The 23,446-nt window shown below is 46.9% G+C and overlaps 1 protein-coding gene across 3 annotated transcripts in view; it reads right to left on the bottom strand.

The window, feature by feature from the left end:
• LOC119954419 (clustered mitochondria protein homolog) overlaps window positions 1-23,446 on the bottom strand; it is a 143,746-nt gene that overhangs the window by 116,275 nt on the left and 4,025 nt on the right. For 2 of the 3 annotated variants that reach the window (XM_038779657.1, XM_038779817.1), the window contains exons 2-3: window positions 2,094-2,269; window positions 1,452-1,623 (exon numbers count right to left, since the gene is read on the bottom strand). In XM_038779657.1, the coding sequence (XP_038635585.1) occupies window positions 1,452-1,623; window positions 2,094-2,269 (348 nt within the window). Of the gene's footprint in view, window positions 1-1,451; window positions 1,624-2,093; window positions 2,270-20,382; window positions 20,405-23,446 lie in introns of those variants that run through there. The other variant, XM_038779744.1, reaches the window with a different exon arrangement.

The following is a 23,446-nucleotide window of genomic DNA, read 5'->3' as shown; positions in this document are numbered from 1 at the left end:
GCAGATTCTCTTCTCAGCCGGATGGTCACTTTTCATAGTGGGATGGAGAGTTGAAGTGGATAGAAAAAAGGAAAGTGGGTGAGAAAGAGCAGATGGGATAGCTTTGGCATGTTCCTGCCTGATGACCGGTGGAGAGAGGGAAACATGATAAAAAGAGTTGCACTGCATTAGGTAGGGTATGATACCCACCTCCATGGACCTGACTTGCTGTTCAGCTGTGGAATGGGTGTCGTAGGTAGACGTTTTCGATCTTGAAGGTGTATTCAGTAATTTTTAATTTACACACAAAAGAGTCAGCTGTCCCATTTCACAGGACCTTCTCTTTCCTGGAACAAATCCAATGATATCCATTGGCAGTTTTTTTTCTTGGATGGCCCTCCATCCTCAGCTGCTGCTTAAGTTTTGTCATTTTCTCCATTTTCATTTCGGACTCATCTCACTCACATTTTGAATCCCAAATTGTTGGCTTTATTATGATTTTCTGGTTAAATTAGGGAATTGTGTGTTCTTGGGCATGATCCTTTTGTAACAGCTCTTTAGAAGCTTATGTTAAGCAACAATTTCATTGGGATCACTCAACCTTTAGGGACAGTCACATTTATAGCATCAACTATGGGCATCTGGAGATCATTCAACATTTCTAACAAATCATTGAATCCCGACAGTGCAGAAGGAGGCCACTCTGCCCATCAAGTCTGCACTGACCCACCGAAAGAGCACCCTACCTAGGCCCACGCCCTCCCCTATCCCTGTAACCGCACCCAACCTTTTGGACACTATGGGGCAATTTAGCATGGTCAATCCACCTAACCTGCACAACTCTGGACTGTGGGACGAAACTGGAGCACCCAGAGGAAACCCACGTAGACATGGGGAGAAAGTGTAAACTCCATACAGACAGACAGACAGACAGACAGAGTCACCCAAGGCTAGAATGGAACCCAGGTTGTTGGCGCTGTGAGGCAGCAGTGCTAACCACTGTGCCACCCTTATAATGGAAATCTATTCAACCATAACTCATTCTAGCTTTTCCCCTCACTTTACAGTATATGTATATTTTGGTTCTATACCCAAAAATCAGTCCACGAGATTCCTTCCCCAACTCACAGACCTCTTTGATCTGGGTTTACCATAGCTCCAGCTGAATTCCTGGGCAGGTGATTTACATCCACACTTTGTGTCACTTGTAGTACACTGTAGGTGATCAGAGTGACCTTCACCCCCTCAGAGAAAGTCTCCATCCATCAGTTCCTACTGACAGCACAGCCAGTTCGGCTCTCAACAGGTGAGGAATCACAGCAACAAACAGATCTAAAATATTTTAATCCTATCCGTACATTTTTAATGAGGCTATGTCAATTGTTTCGGTAGCGCTTGGGTATCAAATCAGTAAAGCTTGTATGCAATCTACCCAAGGCACTAAGATCCTTCAACAGAGTGCCTCTCTATACCTTCTACCACTCGGAGAACCGATCCATCCTTCAGTCCTTCTACACTTGTCAACTGCGCAGAGTTATCCAGAAGGTTGCCATCATGCTGAAGTGAGAAACAGGTCCGATGGCATGTGTCTTCACGTTCCATCAGGACCTGGATAATCTCCTGGACCATCTCCTGGGATGACACCTAGAGAAAGGCACAAGATGATGTGTCGAGTTGCATTCAATAAAGTCTCAACCTGTACCAAATGGTCACTGAGCAAACGGTTTTCTCATCACAATGTCAAAATCTTTCTGTAATTTTGTAACTTGCTATCTCTACAAGTGCCTATCCCCCATCAAACTCTCCATTCTGAATCTGGCCTCATTTGTAGCCCCACCTTCCCATTATCCCACCATAGACAGTCACATCTTCATCGTCTGGGCTCCACACTTTGGAAATTGCTCCAGACTTCTCAGTCTATCCTTCGAGACCCTCCTAAAATTCACCGCTTTCGCCAAGCTCTTGAGGCACCGCTGCACAAAATATATCCTCTATTGCTCTGAATTTTCTTTTTTGTTGAGCTCCACAAACCACTTGGAGGCATTTTTCCACATTCTACTATCAAAAAGCTGAGACATGATAATGGCAAAATGAGAAAACAGCTAATAACCTACTTGCAAGTCAATGGTGTCACTTCCAGCCGCATGGATCTTGACCTTAAGTGTGTTTGGAGTGGGATTGATCTCCGCAACACCATTTTCATGCACACCAGCAGCAGTACTTAGACAATTCACTGGCAGAGTCACCTCAGAGTCTTTGCCATTGGATAGAGCCTCACCACCCTCAGAATCTGCAAAAAGAGAATGAAAAATAAACATTTTAAAAGCAAACCTCGAGAACTGTGACCATTAAATTTTAATGGAAATGACTGTACACCACAACAAATACCATGAAACATGAAAACATTTAATAAAGGCTGCTAGTTCGCAACCACTGGGGCTTAATTTGGATCCAAGCCAGCGGTGCTGGATTATAACCACTTGGGGTTTGTGGGTTGACATCTGCTTGGTCAGTGAGACATTATTAATGGACGTATAATTATCAAATTACTAATAAACATAAATAAATCCAACTCCAGGGAATGGATTTGTATGTACATGTACAGAAAACAGTGTTCCCTCTTTAATAAGGACGCTGGGAACCCACACCAGGTAAAATAAAGGAACAAAGTTTTACTGACAACACAATTTATACACAGGCTGGTAGATCCCTACGGAGGTCCTCACTGGTCGATGCCTTACTAGCCGGCCTTTTATACAGAGGTTAATAGAGGTCCCCGGCCTTAGGGGGACGATGATCATTCCCACTCTGCAAGCCCCATGCGGGCTATTACACCCTCCATCTCCTCATGGATCGTCAGAGCCTCCCAAAGATGCAAAACAGTGTTGCACCTGGTAGTGTCAGCACAGGCCCAGATTTGCTATTGCAAGCCGTTGGGGTGGGTACTTTGGTCTGATGTTTGGTCCAAGGGTCAGCTCTTCGGGCTCTTCGATGCAGAGGTGCTAATGAAAACCTGGCATCGTTGCTTGTGCCTGCACTCACGCTGCTGGTTGGGTCAGAGTTTACGCCAGACTGGTCAGAACGTCAGAAAATTTAAACCCGTGAGATCCAAGGAAATATTACAAGTTGGATCCAACATTTTCTCAGGGACTGCAAGGGTAATGGTCAACGGGTATTTTCTGACTGGAGGGTTGTCTCAGGTGAGCGTTCAGTACTGGATTCCTTGTTCTCCATGTTATGTGATCAATGAGGCGGCACTGTAGCACAGTGGTTAGCACTGTGGCTTCACAGCGCCAGGGACCCAGGTTTGATTCCCGGCTTGAGCGGAACTGTCTTGTGCGGAGTCTGCACGTTCTGCATGGGTTTCCTCCAGGTGCTCCGGTTTCCTCCCATAAGTCCCGGAAGTCGTGCTGTTAGGTGAATTGGACATTCTGAATTCTCCCTCAGTGTACCCGAATAGGCACTAGCGTGTGGCGACTCGGCGATTTTCACAGTAACTTCATTGCAATGTTAATGTAAGCCTATTTGTGACACAAATTAAGATTTAAGACTGAACTGTAGGGGGCGTGATTAAGAAGTTTGCAGATGATACGAAAACGTGACGGTGGTTGATATTGAGGAAGAAAGTTGTGTATGCAGGACGATATTAACGGACTGGTCAAGTAGGCTGAAAAGTAGCAAATGGAGTTCAATCTGGAGAGGTTACACAAGGGGATGCGTAATAAATGGTGGGACACCGAGAATGTAGAGGGACATTGGGAATGCATATCTACAGATCCTTGAAGGTGGCAGGCCATGTGGACAAGGTGGTCAAGAGGGCATATGGGAAACTTTCCTTTATTTGCCGAAGCAGAGAGCATAACAGCAGGGAGGTTCTATTAAAACTGTATAGAACATTAGTTGGAGAGTACAGTGAATAATTCTGTATTAGTTTCAGGAAGGACACTATCACAGTAGAAAAAGAGTACAGAGGAGATCAATGGGTAACAGTGGTTAGCAGTGTTGCTTCACCGCGCCAGGGACCGAGGTTCAATTCCCGACTTGGGTCACTTTCTGGGTGGGGTCTGCACGTTCTCCTCGTGTCTGCTTGGGTTTCCTCCGGGTGCTCAGATTTCCTCCCACAGCTCAAAGATGTGGATTGGCCACGTCAAATTTCCCCATTGTGTCCAAAAGGTTAGATGGGGTTACTGGGTTACAGGGATAAGGTAGAAATGTGGGCTTAAGTAGGGTGCTCTTAGGGACAGCATGTGGCGCAGTGGATAGCACTGGGACTGCAGCGCTGAGGACCCAGGTTCGAATCCCGGCCCTGGGTCACTGTCCGTGTGGAGTTTGCACATTCTCCCCGTGTCTGCGTGGGTTTCACCCCCAAAACCCAAAGATGTGCAGGTTAGGTGGATTGGCCGTGCTAAATTGTCCCTTAATTGGAAAATAAAAAAAATAATTGAGTACTCTAAATTTATTTTTTTTTAAAACATTTTTTTTAAAGTAGGGTGCTCTTTCAAGGGCCGGTCTAAATTTGATGGGCCAAATGGCCTCCTTCTGCACAGCAAATTCTGTGAATGGGGATGTTGCTCGGAATGAGAATTTTATCTAAATGGAAAAAAATAGGTCCTTTCAACAGGTTTTCATGGGAACAGAGGTGGTTAGGGTGATTTAATGGAGGTGATTAAAAAATGAGGGGCTTCGGGTGGGGGTCACGTGATGAAGGTGGAGTGGCTGTGTTTCCATAGACTCTGATGCTACTCATCTTTTCATCGTTTATTTCATCCTGATACATAACCCATAATTATTTGGCCCGACACAACCCATAATTATTTGGCACTGATGTGTATAATCTGTGGTATGTTCCTGGAAGATCCTGGCTAAAATTTGGCGCTGGGGAGTGGTCTTCACCACTCACCGGAGCCTAGATTTCCCTTTACAAGGGCTTTGGGGCGATGACATGATAGAGGTACAATGGTTTTGGGATGATCCGGTCATGGTTTTGGCCTTTCCAAGCTCTGTGGATGATCATTGTGGTTGTGCAGAAAGGGGGTGGGCTTGCCAGACCACATGACTGGCTCGGGCCCAATTGCGTGTGAGCCACAAACTCCGGCCAATATGGAATTTGCACGGGGCCCTGGGAGCAGGATCCTGGGCAGTGTGGAAATGCCTGCTACATATCTTTGTCGTTCACCAATAAATCCCTTGTTAACTAGCAGAAGCCTATACGCCTTGAGCCATAACATAAGCCATCACTGTCTGTGCGGAGTCTGTACATTCTCTCCGTGTGGGTCTTCCGGGTGCTCCGGTTTCCTCCCAAAAGTTCCAAAAGACTGTCAAGTGAATTGGACATTCTGAATTCTCCCTCAGTGTACCCGAGTGGGTGCCGGAGTGTGGAGACTCGGGGATTTTCACAGTGACTTCATTGCAGTGTTAATTTAAGCCAACTTGTGACAATAATAAAGATTATTGTTAAATTTAGTTCTGCAGTGAGGGACCGCAACAAATCCATTTCAGCCTTCATAATTGGGCTTGGTCAGCTTGCTGAGTACTGCATGGTTCGGTACCGTGATTTGTGACATGTGCAACTGGCTGGTTTGTGGGATCCATAACCTTAATATCCAGAAGAAGCTCCTGGCTGAAACCACCATAACGTTGGTAAAAAGGTTTGAGATAATTCAGGCGATGGAGTGTACTGGGAAAGGCGGCATTGAGCTCCAAAGTGTGGCTGAAGGAGAGGTCAACCAAGTATGGGGTGGTATGGTCTTGAGATGCGAGCAGGATCAACAGGCACAGCGGAGAACCAGACACGTTCCTCGTAACTGGAGTCAAAGGAACAGGAAAAAGGAAAGGTGTCAACCCAAGACAGAGGTGGACTGCTATTGATGTGGAGGATGATCCCCAAAAGGTCCTGCGTTGTTCAGGTGTTTGTGTGTTTCTGATGGAGTCGCCGGGGTCACATACAAGCACATTGTCGTGCTAGGTAAAATGCGGCAATGCAAAAAAAAAAGACAACAGTAATATTCCACAGTGCCACCGAACATAGTGGAGAAGAATTCCGAAGAGGAGCATGCAATGTATCAGTTGAATGCAGTCCGGTTAAATCAGATGCCCAAACTGAAATTGTCCCAATGGTAAATGGCAAACACCTCAAAAGATGGAAGTCGACAATGGGGCTTCAGTGACCATTGTAGGGGAGCAGACATTCAAATATATCCGTGATGGAACTCAGCATTTTACGTTTGAACAGTGCTTAAAGCAGGTTTCCACTCACTGGGAAAACCTTGAAGATCCTTAGAACAACAACACACCAGTGGTGTACAAAGAGCAAGAGGTCAATTTGTCCTTGGTTGCCATGGAAAGGATCCCCAAATTGGAAAAGGCCGGTTGCTGAAGATTCTCAATTGCCTGGAAATTTTTTAAATTTCCAATGGTGTCCTCCAAAATGTCCTAAGGTGGTATAAAGACATTTTGCACAAGGAAATGGGCCAGATCAAAGGCTTCAGTCAAAATCCAGAGTCAACACCCAAGTTTTTGGCCGGTGCCCTATCGCCTGCATTAGAAGGTTGAAGTTAAGCTCAAAAAAGGTGAGAAGAGCTGGGCATGATCAAACCGGTTGAGTTCTCCGAGTGCCAATAGTCTCCGTTCTCAAACGGGATCGTTCTATCAGAATTCATGGGGACTACAAACTAACCATAAATCATACTGTCTAGGTAGATAGGTACCCAATTCCCTCGATCAAAGGCCCCTACACCAAGTTGGATTTCAGCAATACATAATTGCAACTAGAATTGGGCAAAGAGTCCCAGAGGTTTGCTACAATTAACACCCACAAGGGCCTCTTTCAGAACACAAGACTACCGTTCACAGCATTGCTTCAACCTGCACTATTTTCCAGCCTACAATGGAAAGTCCCTCAAAGGAATTCCCACAGTGATGGTCTGCCTTGATGATGTTCTAGTCACCGGCACCACTCCTGAAGAGCACATATCAAGCTTCGAGGAAGTATTCAAGGAGGGTTTGGGGCACGGGGGCCCCATCTCAAAAGCAAGTGTACTTTCCAGGCCTCAGAAATGACGTGTCTAGGGTTTTGTGTTGCATCCACTGGAAGAAATGGTCAAGGCTATACATTAAGTTAGTGCACCCAGAAATGTCAGTGGAGCTCAAATCATTCCTCGGCACGGTAAAATATTATGGAAGATTCATTTCAAATTTAGCCACAACATTGGCATCAGTACATCAGCTACTAAAGAAGCATCAGCGGTGGCAATGGAAGAAGCCCCAAGAGGAAGCTTTGAGAGTGATGAAGGAAGTCTTGCAGTTCTCAAACCTCTTTGATCACTTCAACCCTGGGAAACTGATCGTGCTCACCTGTGATACATCCCTTTATGGTATAGGGGCAGTATTAACCCCCCCCAAAAAACTTTTGAACCCCGTGGGGCTAGTTTAGCACAGTGGGCTAAATAGCTGGCTTGTAATGCAGAACAACGTCAGCAGCGCGGGTTCAATTTCCGTACCGGCCTCCCTGAACAGGCGCCAGAATGTGGCGACTAGGGGCTTTTCACAGTAACTTCATTGAAGCCTATTTGTGACAATAAGCGATTATTAACACCCCATCATCTTTGGCTCAAAGATCCATTCAGAAGCGGAACAGAATTATGCCCAGATGGAGGCAGTTATGTATGGTGTGAAGAATTTCCACCAATATGTATGGATTGCGATTTGACATAGTCACCAACCATAAGCCACTACTGGGACTTTTACATAAAGACAAGCCCATACCATCAACAGACTCAGCTGGGGCACAATGTTGCGTTTCCAGTCAATATTTGGAAAGTTAAAGTCCCCTATAACAACTACCCTGTTACTTTCGCTCCTATCCAGAATCACCTTTGCAATCCTTTCTTCTACATCTCTGGAACTTTTCGGAGGCCGATAGAAAACTTCCAATAGGGTGACCTCTCCTTTCCTATTTCTAACCTTAGCCTATACTAAGTCAGTAGACGAGTCCTCATCAAACGTCCTTTCTGCCACCGTAATACTGCCCTTGACTAACAATGCCACACCTTCCCCTCTTTTACCACCTTCCCGGAGCTTACTGAAACATCTAAACCCCGGAATCTGCAACAACCATTCCTGTCCCTGCTCTATCCATGTCTCCCAAATGGCCACAACATCGAAGTCCCATTTACCAACCCATGCTGCAGGTTCACCCACCTTATTCCGGATGCTCCTGGCGTTGAAAAGACACACTTCAAACCACCTTCCTGCCTGCCAGTACACTCCTGTGTCCTTGAAACCTTATTCATGACCTCAGTACTCTCAACCTCCTGTACACTGGAGCTACAATTCAGGTTCCCATCCCCCTGCTGAATTAGTTTAAACCCTCCTGAAGAGCATTAGCAAATCCCCCCCCAGAATATTGGTACCCCTCTGGTTCAGATGTAGACGATCCCGTTTGTAGAGGTCCCACCTACCCCAGAATGAGCCCCAATTATCCAGGTATCTGAATCCCTCCCTCCTGCACCGTCCCTGTAGCCATGTGTTCAACTATTCTCTCTCCCGATTCCTCGTCTCGCTAGCACGTGGCACAGGTAACAACACAGAGATAATAACTCTGTTTGTTCTAACTCTAAGGTCCCACCCTAGCTCCTAAATACCCGCCTTATATCCCCATCTCTTTTCCTACCTATGTTGTTGGTGCCTCTGTGGACCACGAGTTGGGGCTGGTCCCCCTCCCCCTTAAGGATCCCAAAAACATGATCAGAGACATCACGGACCCTGGCACCTGAGGGGCAACACACCAATCGCGAGTCTCTCTCGTTCCCACAGAATCTCCTATCTGTCCCCCTAACTACGGAGTCCCCAATGACTAATGCTCTACTCCCCTCCCCCTTCCCTTCTGAGCAACAGGGACAGACTCTGTACCAGAGACCTGTACCCCATGGCTTACCCCTGGTTAGGTGTCCCCCCCACCAGTATCCAAAGCGGTATACTTGTTACTAAGGGGAACGAGCACAGGGAATGCCTGTACTGACTGCTTTCCCCCAGCCCCTCTCACCGTCACCATTCTATCTTGATTCTTTGGCGTAACTACATCCCTGAAGCTTCTATCTATGACCACCTCTACCTCCCGATTGATCCAAAGTTCATCTAATTCCAGCTCGAACGAATGAACTTACCCGATAGTCACTCAACCCCTTAGGTTAGAGGAGGTGGCTTCTCTCCCGCGCTTTTAAATCTCCGGCTCCTGTCCCGCTTTTCAATGTCCCAGCTGTGTCTCCTTTCACGCGGTTTTCACTCGCCCGACTCTCTCCCCTCTCCTAGTATTCCTTACACAGTATTTGGATAGGCTAACAAGAGGAGAGGCTACATTGGCTTTGGTCGTGGGTAATGAACCAGGCCAGGTGTTAGATTTGCAGGTAGGTGTGCACTTTGGTGATAGTGACCACAATTCGGTTACGTTTACTTTAGCGATGGAAAGGGATAGGTATCAACCGCAGGGCAAGAGTTATAGCTGGGGGAAAGGCAATTATGATGCGATTAGGCAAGACTTGGGATGCATAGGATGGAGAAGGAAACTGCAGGGGATGGGCACCAATGTGGAACTTGTTCAAGGAACAGCTCCTGTGCGTCCTTGATAAGCATGTACCTGTCAGGCAGGGAGGAAGTGGTCGAGCGCGGGGACCGTGGTTTACTAAAGTAGTGGAATCACTTGTCAAGAGGCAGAAGGAGGCTTATGTAAAGATGAGATGTGAAGGTTCAGTTAGGGCACTTGAGAGTTACAAGTTAGCCAAGAAGGACCTAAAGAGAGAGCCAAGAAGAGCCAGAAGGGGACATGAGAAGTCCTTGGCAGGTAGGATCAAGGAAAACCCTAAAGCTTTCTATAGGTATGTCAGGAATAAAAAAAATGTCTAGGGTAAGAGTAGGGCCAAGTCAAGGACAGTAGCGGAAAGTTGTGCCTGGAGTCCGAGGAGATAGGAGAGGCGCTAAATGAATATTTTTTGTCAGTATTCACACAGGAATAAGACAATGTTGGCGAGGAGAATACTGAGATACAGGCTAGACGGGATTGAGGTTCATAAGGGAGGAGGTGTTAGCAATTCTGTAAAATGTGAAAATAGATAAGTCCCCTGGGCTGGATGGGATTCAGCCTCGGATTCTCTGGGAAGCTAGGGAGGAGATTGCAGAGCCTTTGATCTTTATGTCATCATTGTCTACAGGAATAGTGCCAGAAGACTGGAGGATAGCAGATGTTGTCCCCTTGTTCAAGAAGGGGATAGAGACAACCCCGGTAACTATAGACCAGTGAGTCTTACTTCTGTTGTGGGCAAAGTCTTGGAAAGGAATATAAGAGATAGAATTTATAATCATGATGTGATGATGAGTTTACAAGGCCACCTCGTGGTCGGAGGCCGTGCATAAAATTATGTACAAAATAGTCTTATGCATATCATCACAGTTTCACACAAGCATATAGGGCATTGGTGAAACTGCATCTGGAGTGCTGTGCATAGTTTTGGTCCCTTAACTTAAAGAAGGACGTGCATGCATTAGAGGAGGTTGATTAGATTGATTCCAAGGATGAAGGACTGGTATTATGCAGAGAGATTGAGCACTTTTAGGCCTATACTCGCTGGTGATTAGAAGAATGATAGGATGTCTAATTGAGGCATTCAAGATGCTAAATGGGATTGACAGAGTAGATGTAGAACAGATTTTTTCTCCTTGTTGGGACATTTTGAACAAGATGTCATGGTTTTATAAGGGGTGGCAGACTTAAAACAGAAATGAGGTATTACTTCGCTCAAAGGGCTGTGAATCTGTAGAATTCCTTACCACAGAGTGCAGTGGACATCAGAACACTAAACAAATTCAAGGTGGAGATGGATGGGTTTTAAAAAAATAAACATTTTATTGAGGCATTTATGGTTTTATAACAGTAACAGAAGAAAAAGTGTACATACAATTATAAACATAGTGCAAAAGCCGTCTTCCTTTCTCACAGGTCCCACCTTTTCTAGCCTCCTACTCTACACTAAACTGCTGCGGACATTTAATTTTCTCTGAAGAAGTTGACAAACAGCTGCCACCTCCGGACGAACCCTAACATTGACCCTCTCAAGGCGAACTTGGATTTTCTCCAGACAGAGAAAGCTAACCATGTCAGTTAGCCAGGTCCCCGACTTCGGGGGCTTTGAGTCCCTCCAAGCTAATAGTATTCATCTCCGGGCTACCAGAGAGGCAAAGGCCAGAACGTCTGCCTCTTTCTCCTCCTGGAATCCCGGATCTTCCGACACCCCGAAAATGGCCACCTCTGGACTCGGTGCCACCCTGGTTTTCAATACTTTGTACATGACATCCGCAAACCCCTACCAGAATCTCCTACGCTTCGTGCATGTCCAGAACATGCGAACATGGTTTGCTGGTCCTCCCGCACACCTTGCGCACCTATCTTCTACCCCAACGAACCTGGCCATCCGGGCGGCTGTCATGTGAACCCGGTGAACGACCGTAAATTGTATCAGGCTGAGCTTGGCACATGTTGTGGACTCGTTGACCCTACTCAACACATCCGCCCAGAGACCATCCACCAACTCCTCTTCCCATTTGTGTTTCAGCTCCTTGGTTTGTGTTTCCTCTGACTCCATAAGCTCCTTATAAATGTCCGAAACCCTCCCTTCTCCCACCCACACTCTGGAAACTACCCTATCCTGTATCCCCCTTGATGATAGGAGCGGGAAGGTTGAGACCTGTCTGCGTAGGAAGTCCCGAGCCTGCAGGTACCTAAATTCATTCCCTCCGGTCAGTTCAAATTTCACCTCCAGTTCCCTCAAGCTGGGAAAGCTCCCTTCCATAAACATATCGCCCATCCTCTCGATCCCTGCTCTTGACCACCTCCGGAACCCTCCATTTGATCTCCCCAGGACAAACCGATGATTATTGCAAATTGGGGATGCTCCCTCGTCTCCTCCATTGCCCCCAGACTCTCAAGGGCGTGACCACCATGAGCTGGAGTAGCGTGCCGGCGGGAAGGGCAGAGGCGCCGTTACCAACGCCCCCAAACTAGTGCCCTTATAAGATGCCACCTCAACTCGCTCCCACAGCAACCCCCCCCCCCCCCCCCCAAACAAGCATACCATTTGCTCACCCCTCCACTGCACTTCCGTGAGCTAGCCCGCCCAGCTAGCTTGGTGGCCACCGCCCATGGCGCCAGGCATTTCCCCACCTATTGTTCCCTCCTCCCCACCCGCTCGGACACACATATGCAAACGTAAACAATTCCAACCCAATTGCCCAAAAGAAACATACAAAAAAAATTAAAAACATCAAACATCTAACATTCACACCTCCATCCCCCATCAGTGCAAATGCAAATTTTAACTCGAACAACTCATCTGCAGACCCCGACTCAATATAAAAACCATTACAAGTAACAGCCAAAGACAAAAACTTTTATTTTTTTCAAAAAAATAACTGAAAAGAAGAGAGAAAAAAAAAACTACATGAGCGCTGCAGCAAAGTTCAGTCCAAACACCTCAGTCCGCTACCAGCCCTTTCCTTCTCGCGAAGTCCATCGCTTCCCCGGGCTACTCAAAGTAGAAATGTTGCTCTTTGTGCACAACCAAAAGATGGGCCAGGTACAGTAGTCCAAACTTTACCTTCTTCTTAAAAAGGGTTGATTTTATCTGGTTGAACCCTGCTCTTCCCCTGGCCACATCCGCACTCAGATCCTGATATATACGCAGAATGCTGTTCTCCCATTTGCAGCTCCGCATCTGCCTGGCCCACCATAGAATGCTTGTCAAGGAACCTGTGGAATCTCACCACCATTGCTCTCTGAGAGGGGGGGGGGGGGGTCACCCACACACAGCTTCCCTCGCTAGCGCTCTGTGCGCCCTTTCCACCTCCAAGGGTCAGGTGAACGTCCCCTCCCCCAGTAGCTTCTCAAACATAGCCGCTATATATGCCCCTGTGTCCGTTCCTTCGGAGCCCTCCGGGAGACCCACCATTCTCAGGTTCTGCCGGCGGGATCTATTCTCTAGATCCTCCACCTTCTCCTGGAGCCTTTTCTGTTGATCTCTCAACATTCCAACCTCCACCGCAGCTTGGTGCTCCTTCTGCTCAGTCAGTGCCTTCTCCACTTTCTGGATCGCCCGATCTTGAGCATCCAGTCACGCAATCGACTCCTTAAATCGGGACACGCAGTCCTGTTTCTGCTTGGCGAAGCCCTCCTGTATAAATTGCATCAACTGATCTGTCAAACGCTGGGTCGCCAAGTCATAATTCTAGTCCTCTGCCATGCTTTCTCCCATTGCAGCCTCAGCCCAAGCCTTCTCCGTTCGCCTATCTCTTCCTTTGCAAGCACTCCTGGTCCGCTTCTCCATGCACTGATGTAGGATTCCTCGTCACAGTCCAACATCAATTTTCCACTTCAGATCCGACAAAAAAAAAAACGGGGCAAAAGGTCCAAAGTTCCGACCCGAGCGGGAGCCACCAAATATACGACCTACTCCTTCATAGCCGCCACCGGAAGTTATGGATGGGTTTCTAATTAGTAGCGGGATGAAGTGTTATGGGCAGAAAGGTGACGATGAGGCCAAGATTAGCTCAGGCATGATCGTATTGAATGGTGGAGCAGTCGAAGGGTTGAATATTCTACTCCTGCTCTTAGTTCTCGTGTCCTTATTGCAGCAGGCCACAGATGGACATGTGGGCATGAGAGCACGATTTTGAGTTGAAATGGCAAGCGACTGGGAGGTTGGGGTCTCGTTTGTGGACTGAACAAAGGTGTTCCACAAAGTGGTCACCCAGCTTGTGTTTAATCTCCCCAATGTAGAAGAGACCACATTGGGAGCAGCGAATACAGTCGACCAAATGGAAGGAGGTGCAAGGTGTGTTTGGGCCCTTGGACAGCGAGGAGGTAACAGGGCAGGTGTTGTACCTTCTGAGATTGCATGGAAGAAGTTGATTGCCATAGTGTGGGACTTTGCGGTTGCGAATCCCTAGGAACAGCCAAAAGGACCCAGTCTTGGAAGCAGTAATATTGAGCCTGTCTATAGATTAGCAAGGGTTATGAACCATGTTATTTTAAAATAATTTCAAGACATACAAAAAGTGTATTATTTACATGCATAGGCACATATTTCACTAGGTTATTCAAATATGCATACATTTCAACTCTACAAAAGCCGTAACAATCATACTTAAAATAGCAATTGAAACACAATTGAACCTTAAGTGGTGAGATGTATGCTTTCCTTATACAAATCACCTCCCCCAAGTTTCCAATTTCACTACTTACAAACCTGGTTTCCAACATTTGATCAAAAGTGAAAGCCAGATAGAGGTGTATCAGGGACTGTCTAAGTGGGTTATAAGCTCGTTTGTTCTGCCTACATTATGTTTAAATTTAACAAAAGGGTCACCGACCTGGAATGTTAACCCTATTTCATGCCAGCAAGGTTTGAGAAATTTGTGGCAGAAACTAGCATCTGTTTTCAAAGGAGCAGACAAAGAAGGTGGGGCAGCACGGTAGCATTGTGGATAGCACAATTGCTTCACAGCTCCAGGGTCCCAGGTTCGATTCCAGCTTGGGTCACTGTCTGTGTGGAGTCTTGCACATCCTCCCCGTGTGTGCGTGGGTTTCCAACGCATGCTCCGGTTTCCTCCCACAGTCCAAAGATGTGCAGGGTAGGTGGATTGGCCATGATAAATTGCCCTTAGTGTCCAAAATTGCCCTTAGTGTTGGGTGGGGTTACTGGGTTATGGGGATAGGGTGGAGGTGTTGACCTTGGGTAGGGTGCTCTTTCCAAGAGCCGGTGCAGACTCGATGGGCATAATGGCCTCCTTCTGCACTGTAAATTCTATGAAATCTTCTTAGCCACAAGGATGAACAATGAAGCAGTTAAGTAGGAAGACCAGTTCAGTGGTTCCCCAATTCAGTGCCAGCATTGTGACAAACTTGTCTGGCCGGGGGAAATCTGGGTGGATCTGTCAAACCAGAGCTGCAATAAACTGAAAAAAAAAATGCAAGCTGCAACACATCTCTGTGCATTAATTCAGCTAAATCCTCCCAAGGCCCTGAGAACTCACTCATTTCTGTCAGTAGCATAAAATGGACTCTCCTGACAATATTCAAACATTTCCTTCCCTTAACTTCCTCTGCACTTTCAATATCTCATGTGTTTCAATATCTCAGGACCCGAGTGCAGAGGTGGCCAGGAGAAGAGCGGGGTTTAACCAGATTAGGTCGACCCTTTTCAAGAAAAAGGTGAAGTTCGGGCTGTTGTATCCAGCCCGCCTCTGTGTCACATACGAGGAGCAACATTTCTATTTTGAGTCGTCCGAGGAAGCGCTGGACTTCGCGAAAAGGAAAGACTGGTGTCGGACTGGGAACTTTGAAATTTGCTGCAAATTTTAGGTTTAAAAAAAAAGTTTGTTTTTCGTTTTGCGGACTTTATTTGTAATGCCTTCTGTATTGATCTGGGGCCAGTTGCAGAGCTGAGGAAGTTAAAGTTTGCATTTGCATTGTTGGGGATGGAGGTGTGTTTGTTCAGGTGCTGGATCTTTTGCTTGATCTTTTCTTTGTTCAACTGGGTTTTTTTTTCTCTATCGGGCAATTGTGTAGGGATTGTTTTTCATTTGAATATGTATGTATGAGCAGGGAGCGGGGGCTGGGAGAATGTCTGGCGCCAGGGGCGAGGGCCACCAAGCTAGCTGGGCGGGCTAGCTTATGGAAGTGTAGTGGGGGGGGGGGGGGGGGGTGAGCAGATGTTAGGCTTATCAAAGGAGTTGATTTATTTAGTGCTGTTACAAGGGGGGGGTGGGGAAATGTTCTGCTGACGAGGGAGGGACTTTTGCTGAAGGACAGCGAGGTGGTCGGGGGCAGAGCTGCCTGGGGGAGGGCCGGTGGAGGCGTGAGGCGCGGGCTGGCAACTGGCCCTAGAGAGGGGATGGCGAAGGGGGTGGAGGGTGATGAGGCCCTCCAACTAGACTGATCACCTGGAATGCAAGAGGGCTCAATGGGCCGGTCAAGAGGGCGCGTGTGTTCGCGCATTTGAGAGGACTAAAGGCAGATGTGGTAATGCTGCAGGAAACGCACCTTAGAATAGCTGACCAGATTAGATTAAGGAAAAGTGGAGTCGGACAGATTTTTTCCACTTGGGACTGGACTCGAAGACTAGAGGGGTCGCGATCCTGATCAACCAGTGAGTGGTGTTTGAGGCGGGAAGAATAGTTCCGGATATGGGACGCTGGTACATTATGGTCAGTGGGAAATTGGTGGGGGTGCAGGTGGTACTAGTAAATGTGTGTGCGCCAAACTGGGACGATGTGGAGTTTATGAAGGGGATGCTGGGGAAGATACCGGACCTGGATTCACATAAGCTGGTCATGGGAGGGGACGTCGACATAGTTATTGACCCTGGTTTAGACCGGTCAAGCTCAAAAATGTGCAGGGTGCCAGCAATGGCTAAGGAGCTGAAAGGGTTCATGGAGCAGATGGGGGAAGGGGGGTCGACCCATGGAGATTTCGGAAGCCAAGAGTGAAGGAATTCTCCTTCTACTCACACGTGCATGACGTGTACTCCCGGATTGATTTCTTTATTCTGAACAGGGCTCTACTGACTGGGATGGTGGACACGGGGTACTCGGCGATCACAATCTCAGACCATGCTCCGCACTGGGTTGACCTGCAGGTTAGTAAAGACAGTAACCAGCGCCCGCACTGGAGGTTAGACGCGGGACTTTTAGCGGACGAGGTGGTGTGCGGGCGGTTGAGGAAATGTATTCAGAATTACCTGGAGGTCAATGACACGGGGGAAATTTCGGCAGCGGTGGTCTGGGAGGCATTGAAGGCGGTGGTTAGAGCGGGAGCTGATCTCGATATGGGCCCACAGGGAGAAGGTGGACAGGGCAGAGACGGACCAACTGGTAAAGGAGATACTACAGATCGATAGGAGGTATGCGGAGACCCCAGAGACAGGGCTTTAAAGGGAATGGCAGAGGCTACAGGTGGATTTTGGCTTGTTAACCACAGGAAGGGCGGTAGAGCAGCTGAGAAAGGCGAGGGGAGGGGGATTTATGAGCATGGAGAGAAGGCCAGCAGACTGCTTGCACAGCAGCTCAGAAAGGAGGGAGGCTGCCAGGGAGATAAGGAAAGTAAAGGATGGAAACAGGAACCTGGTGGGAGACTCAGCAGAGGGTGAATAAGGCGTTTCACAGTAGACTGTACTGGTCAGAGGGGATGAGGCACTTCCTAGGGTGGGCTGAATTTCCCGAAGGTGGACGGGAAGCTGATAGAAGGGCTGAGGGGCCCCAATCGAGATCGAAGAGATAGCGGAGGGGCTGAAGGCTAAGCAGTTGCGTAAAGCCCCATGTCCCGATGCGTATCCAGTGGAGTTCTATAAAAGGTTCTCTGGGATATTGGGGCCGGTATCGATGAGGATATTCAATGAGGCAAGGGAGAGAGGGGTGCTTCCCCCGGCGATGTCACAGGCCATGATCTCACAGATCCTGAAGCGGAACAGGGATCCGGAGCTGTGTGGGTCCTACAGGCCACTATCCCTATTGAATGTGCACGCCAAATTGCTGGCCAATATTTTGTCCTCTAGGATTGAAGACTATATTCCGGAATTGATTGGGGAGGACCAGACGGGGTTCGTTAAGGGAAGGCAGTTGGTGGCCAATGTAAGAAGGTTGCTAAATGTGATCATGATGCACCAGAAGGTAGGGAGGTGGAGGTAGTGGTTGCAATTGAAGCAGAGAAGGCTTTTGATCGAGTAGAATGGGAATATCTGTGGGAGGAACTGGGACGGTTCGGATTTGTTGACTGGGTCAGGTTGCTGTAGGCGAGCGTACGGATGAATAGGACAACATCGGACTATTTTAGGCTACAATCGGGGGGCGAGACAGCAATGCTCCCTCTCCCCACTGGTGTTCGGGTTAGCTATAGAGCCGTTGGCAATTGCACAAAGAGTGACAGTGGCCCGGATGGGGTAGAAGAGAGGTGCGCAAGGTGTGCGGGGTGGGGCAGCAAGCCATGTCCGCATGTTTTGGACATGCCCAAAGCTTAGGGGATTTTGGCAGGGGTTTGCAGATGTCATGTCCACAGTGTTAAAAACAAGGGTGGCACCGAGTCCGGAGGTGGCAATTTCCAGGGTGTCGGAAGATCCAGGAATTCAGGAGGAGAAAGAGGCAGATGTTCTGGCCTTTGCTTCCCTGGTAGCCCGGAGATGGATATTATTAGCTTGGAGGGACTCAAAGCCCCCGAAGTCGGAGACCTGGCTCTCTGACATGGCTAGCTTTCTCTGTCTAGAGAAAATCAAGTTTGCCTTTCGAGGGTCACTGTTAGGGTTCGCCCGGAGATCGTCGACTTCTTTGCGGAAAATTAATCGTCAGTAGAAGGGGGGGGGGGGGATAGTTTAGCTTAGAGTAGGGAGCTAATAAAGGTGGGACCCGTAAGGGAGAAAGCAGGCTTTTTGCACTGTGTTTACAGACTCGGGTACATTGTTTATTTTGTCGTTGTAAAACCAAAAATACCTTAATAAAATATTTATTTAAAAAAATGACTTGCATCTATTTATTCAAAGATAGAATGTAGGTGTTGCTGGCAAGGCCAGCTCTTATTCTCCATCCACAATCGCTCTGTAGAAGGTATTGATAGCAGTGAGTCACCTTCTCGAACCATTGCAGTCTGTGTGGTGGAGGTACTGCTACAGCGACTGCTCTTGAAGCCACAGTATTTATATGGCTGGTCCAGTTCAGCTTCTGGTAAGCCCCAGGTTATACATAGTAGGGAATTCAGCAATGGCAGACCTGCTAACTTTCTCCAACAGAAATCAGTGTTGCAGATACCACAAATCAGTATTTTGGCAGTAAAACTAGTATTTTCATTTCAAAGAAAAAATGCCCACCAATCTGAAGTACAAATTTAAAACACGAATGGAAAATGCAAAATCTAACACTGTTGCATAGATGTACATCACGAGTAGATGTTTTCAAATGTGTTTCAAACATTCAGTAAATATAATGAAAAATTCTACAATACATAATAATGTTCATCGTCTTCCTGCAGCAGCCATCGCCAATGAAACAGCGAGCGCTGAATAGCGAAATGTTCAGGGAGGAATGCATTCACATGTCAATCAGCTCCAGCCCCCCCCCCCCCCCCCCCCCCCCCCCTCCCCCCAAAGCCAGCCAGCCCTTTACAGGGAGCTCCCTCTTGATATTTTTTTTATTCCCCTTAAAAAAATACTCCTCTCGCTTAAAATACTCTCCTTAAGTATGGTGTGTGGGATTTGTCCGAGGGCTGCAGTGGATTCCGTATTTCAACGCGGGAAATCATATGAAACACGGAAAATCCGTGCTAGTCGGCAGCACTGCAACGGTAATGCCACTGAATGTCAAGTGGAGATGGTTAGAGTCTCTCCTGTTAGAGATGGTCATTGCCTGGTTCTTGTGTGGCACAAATGTTATTTGCCGCTTGGCAGCCAACCTGAATGTTGTCCAGGTCCCGTTTCATATTGACATGGACTGCTTTAGTATCTGAGCTGCAAACAGTGCTGAACAATATGCAATCATCAGCGAACATTCCTACTTCTTACCTTATGATGGAAGAATGGTAATTGATAAAGGTGACTGGGTCGAGGGCAATAGCCTGAGGAACTCCTACAGCAATTTCCTGGGACTCAGATGATTAGCCTTCGACAACCACAATCATCTTCCTTTACTCCAAACAGTAGAGAGCTTCCTGCCAATTGCCATCGACTTTAGTTCTGCTTGGGCTCTTTGATGGCACACTCAGGATGACAAGTACAAATCGGTCTCACCTCGCCTATTTCATTTAACTTTCTTGTCCATAGAATCTCTACAGTGCAGAAGGAGGCCATTCAGCCCATCCAGTCGGCACCGATCCTCTGAAAGAACACCCTATCTAGCTCTATATCCATAATCCTGCTTTATCCCATAATCTCATCTAACCTGCATATCCCTGGACACGAAGAAGCAATTTTAGCATAGCCAATAAACCTAACTGGCACATCATTGGACTGTGGGATGAACTAGTGCACCCGAAGAAAACCCAAGCAGACACAAGGAGAATGTGATTACTCTACTAAGTCACCCAAGGCCAGACTCAAACCCGGGCCCCAAGCGCTGTGATGCAGCAGTGCTAACCACTGTGCCACCGTGACATCCCATCAGGAACAGAGTAGCCCTATAATAAATATTACTTACAAGGGAACATTTTCAGGCATTTTGGTTTACATTCAATTCATGCAATGAAACAACAAAAAAATTCAAGCCAGCTTCTCAAGACAAGTTCGGAAAATTATAAGATTTAATTTACGGTGTTTCGTTACTTGCCAGTCAAGTTCAGGAACTTGTGAAAAATTAATTTAAATTTCATTATTCAGTTACCTGCCATTTATTGCTTGTAGCAGTCCACACCGACTAAAAGGAGTTGCTTTCAATCTGTCCACATTTATTCAATTTAGTACTTTACTGCAAATTAACTTGTCTCAACCAAACTATTTTTGTTGCCCGATAGGTTACAACAACCTAAAGATGATGATCTGTGTTTACACTAAGATGGATCATGATGAATGGTGTTAGATACAAGATTCATGTATATAGATAGGTGTTTTATTTTGGATAGCTACTTACTTCACCAGCTGTGCTCTCTGCTGTGAAGTCCTTGTGTAAAAGGGAGTCACATGATCATAGATCAGGCAAGCATATTTTAAATTCCAACGTCTTCAAGATGTTGACTGCATGAACCACCCACAGAACACTGCGATGGTAATAAACTAGATGCTTCTGGCTAAGGCATTTCTTTTTTAAGTTGTAAAGTATACCAGAGCAAATTAATACAAAGACATAACATTTTTTGTGCTGGTATGGATTCAGAGACCATGCATTATTCACAATGACTGAAAAGCTATACGCGCTCTCATTTGGCCTAACTTTTCACCTTGCTGAAACAGCATCTAAAACATTTTTATCAAGTTGCCCCACTAGGAAGCAGCAGCATGGGGCACTAAGTGGAATGTATGAATCACAGTATAACCACTGCATGCAATGTCATCAGGAAAATTCACAGCCTGCAATGAAAGCCATTCGTCTAACATTTCACAGCATGGTCAGCATTTCTCACTAAGTAAACCCCGGGGAGGTAATTGACTGAAACCAACTTGTATATAAAAATGTACATCGCTTAGTCTCTTCCTTGTTATTTCTACAAATAACTTCCAGCGAAGTTGTCCATGCTAGTGCTGACTTCAAGCGCAGCACGTTACAGTGCACCAGACAACCCCTGGAGGGTCTGAAACACACCGGCAGAGCAAGTTTCTGCAGTTCACTGGAGGCAGTGTTGCTTTAAAGGTGCTTCGACATTATACAAACGCACTCCAGTCCAAGTGGTACGTCCTGCTTTTCCAACTGGTTATACTGAAGAGATAAAAAATGGCCAACTTATCATGTACTCTTTTTATTGGTCTTGCCAGATTCTGCTGGCAAGCTGGAAGGTTTCATAGATTTGATAGAATTTGCAGTGCAGAAGGTACTCTAGCTATGTTTCTGCCTGGCACACTCTGCCAGATAGAGGTGTAAACAGGTCAGAACGATAAGCGGACCGTGTACCATCATTTTCCTGAAATGTCCCCATGTAAAAAGGACCTTTAAAGTTACTGAGGGATAACTATATGTTCTGATTAGTCTCCAGAGGGAAAAGGCATGACTATCAAATCATTGGCTTAAAAATACTGTCCAATAATGTCCAGCACTGAGTTCAAAACTTTAAGAAAAGAATAAGCCATAAGGGCAGCACAGCTGCCTCAGAGTGGCAGGGACCTGGGTTCGATTCCAGCCTTGGGTGACTGTGTGGAGTTTGCACATTCTTCCTGTGTCTACGTGGGTTTCCAGTTTCCTTCCACAGTCCAAAGACTGTAGGTTAGGTGGATTGGCCACGTTAAATTACCGCTTAGTGCCCAAACGTGTACAGGTTATGTGGAGTGGCCATGATTAATGCGCAGGGTGACAGGGATACGGTGGGGGAGTGGGCCTAGGTGGAATACTCTTTTGGAAGGTCAGTGCAGACATATGTATAGTTATTGTAGAAGCCATCCAAAAGTAGAATCAAAGTGGCATTAGGATCTGAGGCAGGGGTCGAAGCAGAGGAGGACCCTGCAAACAGTTTCCAACAGTGTTGTGATATGTTAATGGATTAGATAAAGAAGTAGGGAAGGAGGCCTCTGTGGAACATAAACACCAGCATGATTGTGTTGGGTCAAATGACTCTGTATTGTAAATAGACCTGGAGAGCCAGTACTCCACTTCACTACATTGAATCCATGAGCTGATCGCCAGTGCCAGAGAATGGGTGGGCTGGATACAGAGAATCTCAGCAGCCAGGTATTTCCCCAACTCCAAAACCTAGGACTTGGCTCCTCTCTCTGCAGCTGGATCCTCGACTTCCTGATCCATAGACCACAATCAGTAAGAATAAAACAACACTTCCTCCATGTTAGTCCCCAATACCGGGGCCCCACATGGCTGCATGCGTAGCCCCCCTACTGTACTCCCTGTACACAGATGACAAAATGTGGCTCCAACTCCATCTACACGTTTGCTGATGACGTAGTGGGTCAGATCTACAGAGTACAGAAAGGAGATAGAGAACCTAGTGGCATGGTGTAACAACAACAGTCTCTCCCTCAACATCAGCAAAACTAAGCAGGAAGCAAAGGGTCGTACACACCCCTGTCTACATCAATGGTGCCGAGGTGGAGATGCTGGACAGCTTCAAATTCCTAGACGTGCACATCACCAAAAATCTGTCCTCGTTCACCCACGTCAATGCTACGACCAAGAAATCATAACAGCGCCTACACGTCCTCAGGAAACTAAGGAAATTCAACATGTCCATACTGACTTAACAATTTTTACAGATGCACCATAGAAAGAATCCTATCTGGCTGCATCATAGCCTGGTATGGCAACTGCTTAGCCTAAATGAAACTACAGAGAGACGTGAACACAGCCCAGTCTATCACGCGAAACCACCTCCCATCCATTGACTCTGTCTACACCTCCCGCTGCCTTGGGAAAACAGGCAACATGATCAAAGACCCCTCCCACCCGGGTTATTCACTCTTCCATCAGGCAGGAGGTACAAAAGTCTGAGAACACACATTTAACAGATTCAAAAACAGCTTCTTCCCGCTGTTACCTGAACAATCCCTTGACACACCTCTACTGAGTAGTACTACTACACTCTTGTCTGCTCACCCGATGCCCGTGTCTATGTATTTACATTGTGTAATTATGCAGGTCCTATGCTTTTTGTGTATGGAACAATCTGTCTGAACTATACTAAGAAGAAATACTTTTCACTGTACCTCAGTACACAGAACAATAATGTAAATTGAAAATACAGTGATCTGCCCTGCACTGTCCTAGCAGCAATGAGCTCTCTGAACCTGTT

This window comes from Scyliorhinus canicula, chromosome 1 (assembly GCF_902713615.1).
Source record: "Scyliorhinus canicula chromosome 1, sScyCan1.1, whole genome shotgun sequence".
Classification (NCBI taxonomy): Eukaryota; Metazoa; Chordata; class Chondrichthyes; order Carcharhiniformes; family Scyliorhinidae; genus Scyliorhinus; species Scyliorhinus canicula.
Note: the sequence above shows the minus strand (reverse complement) of the source record. Positions and strands in the feature narration are given on the sequence as shown.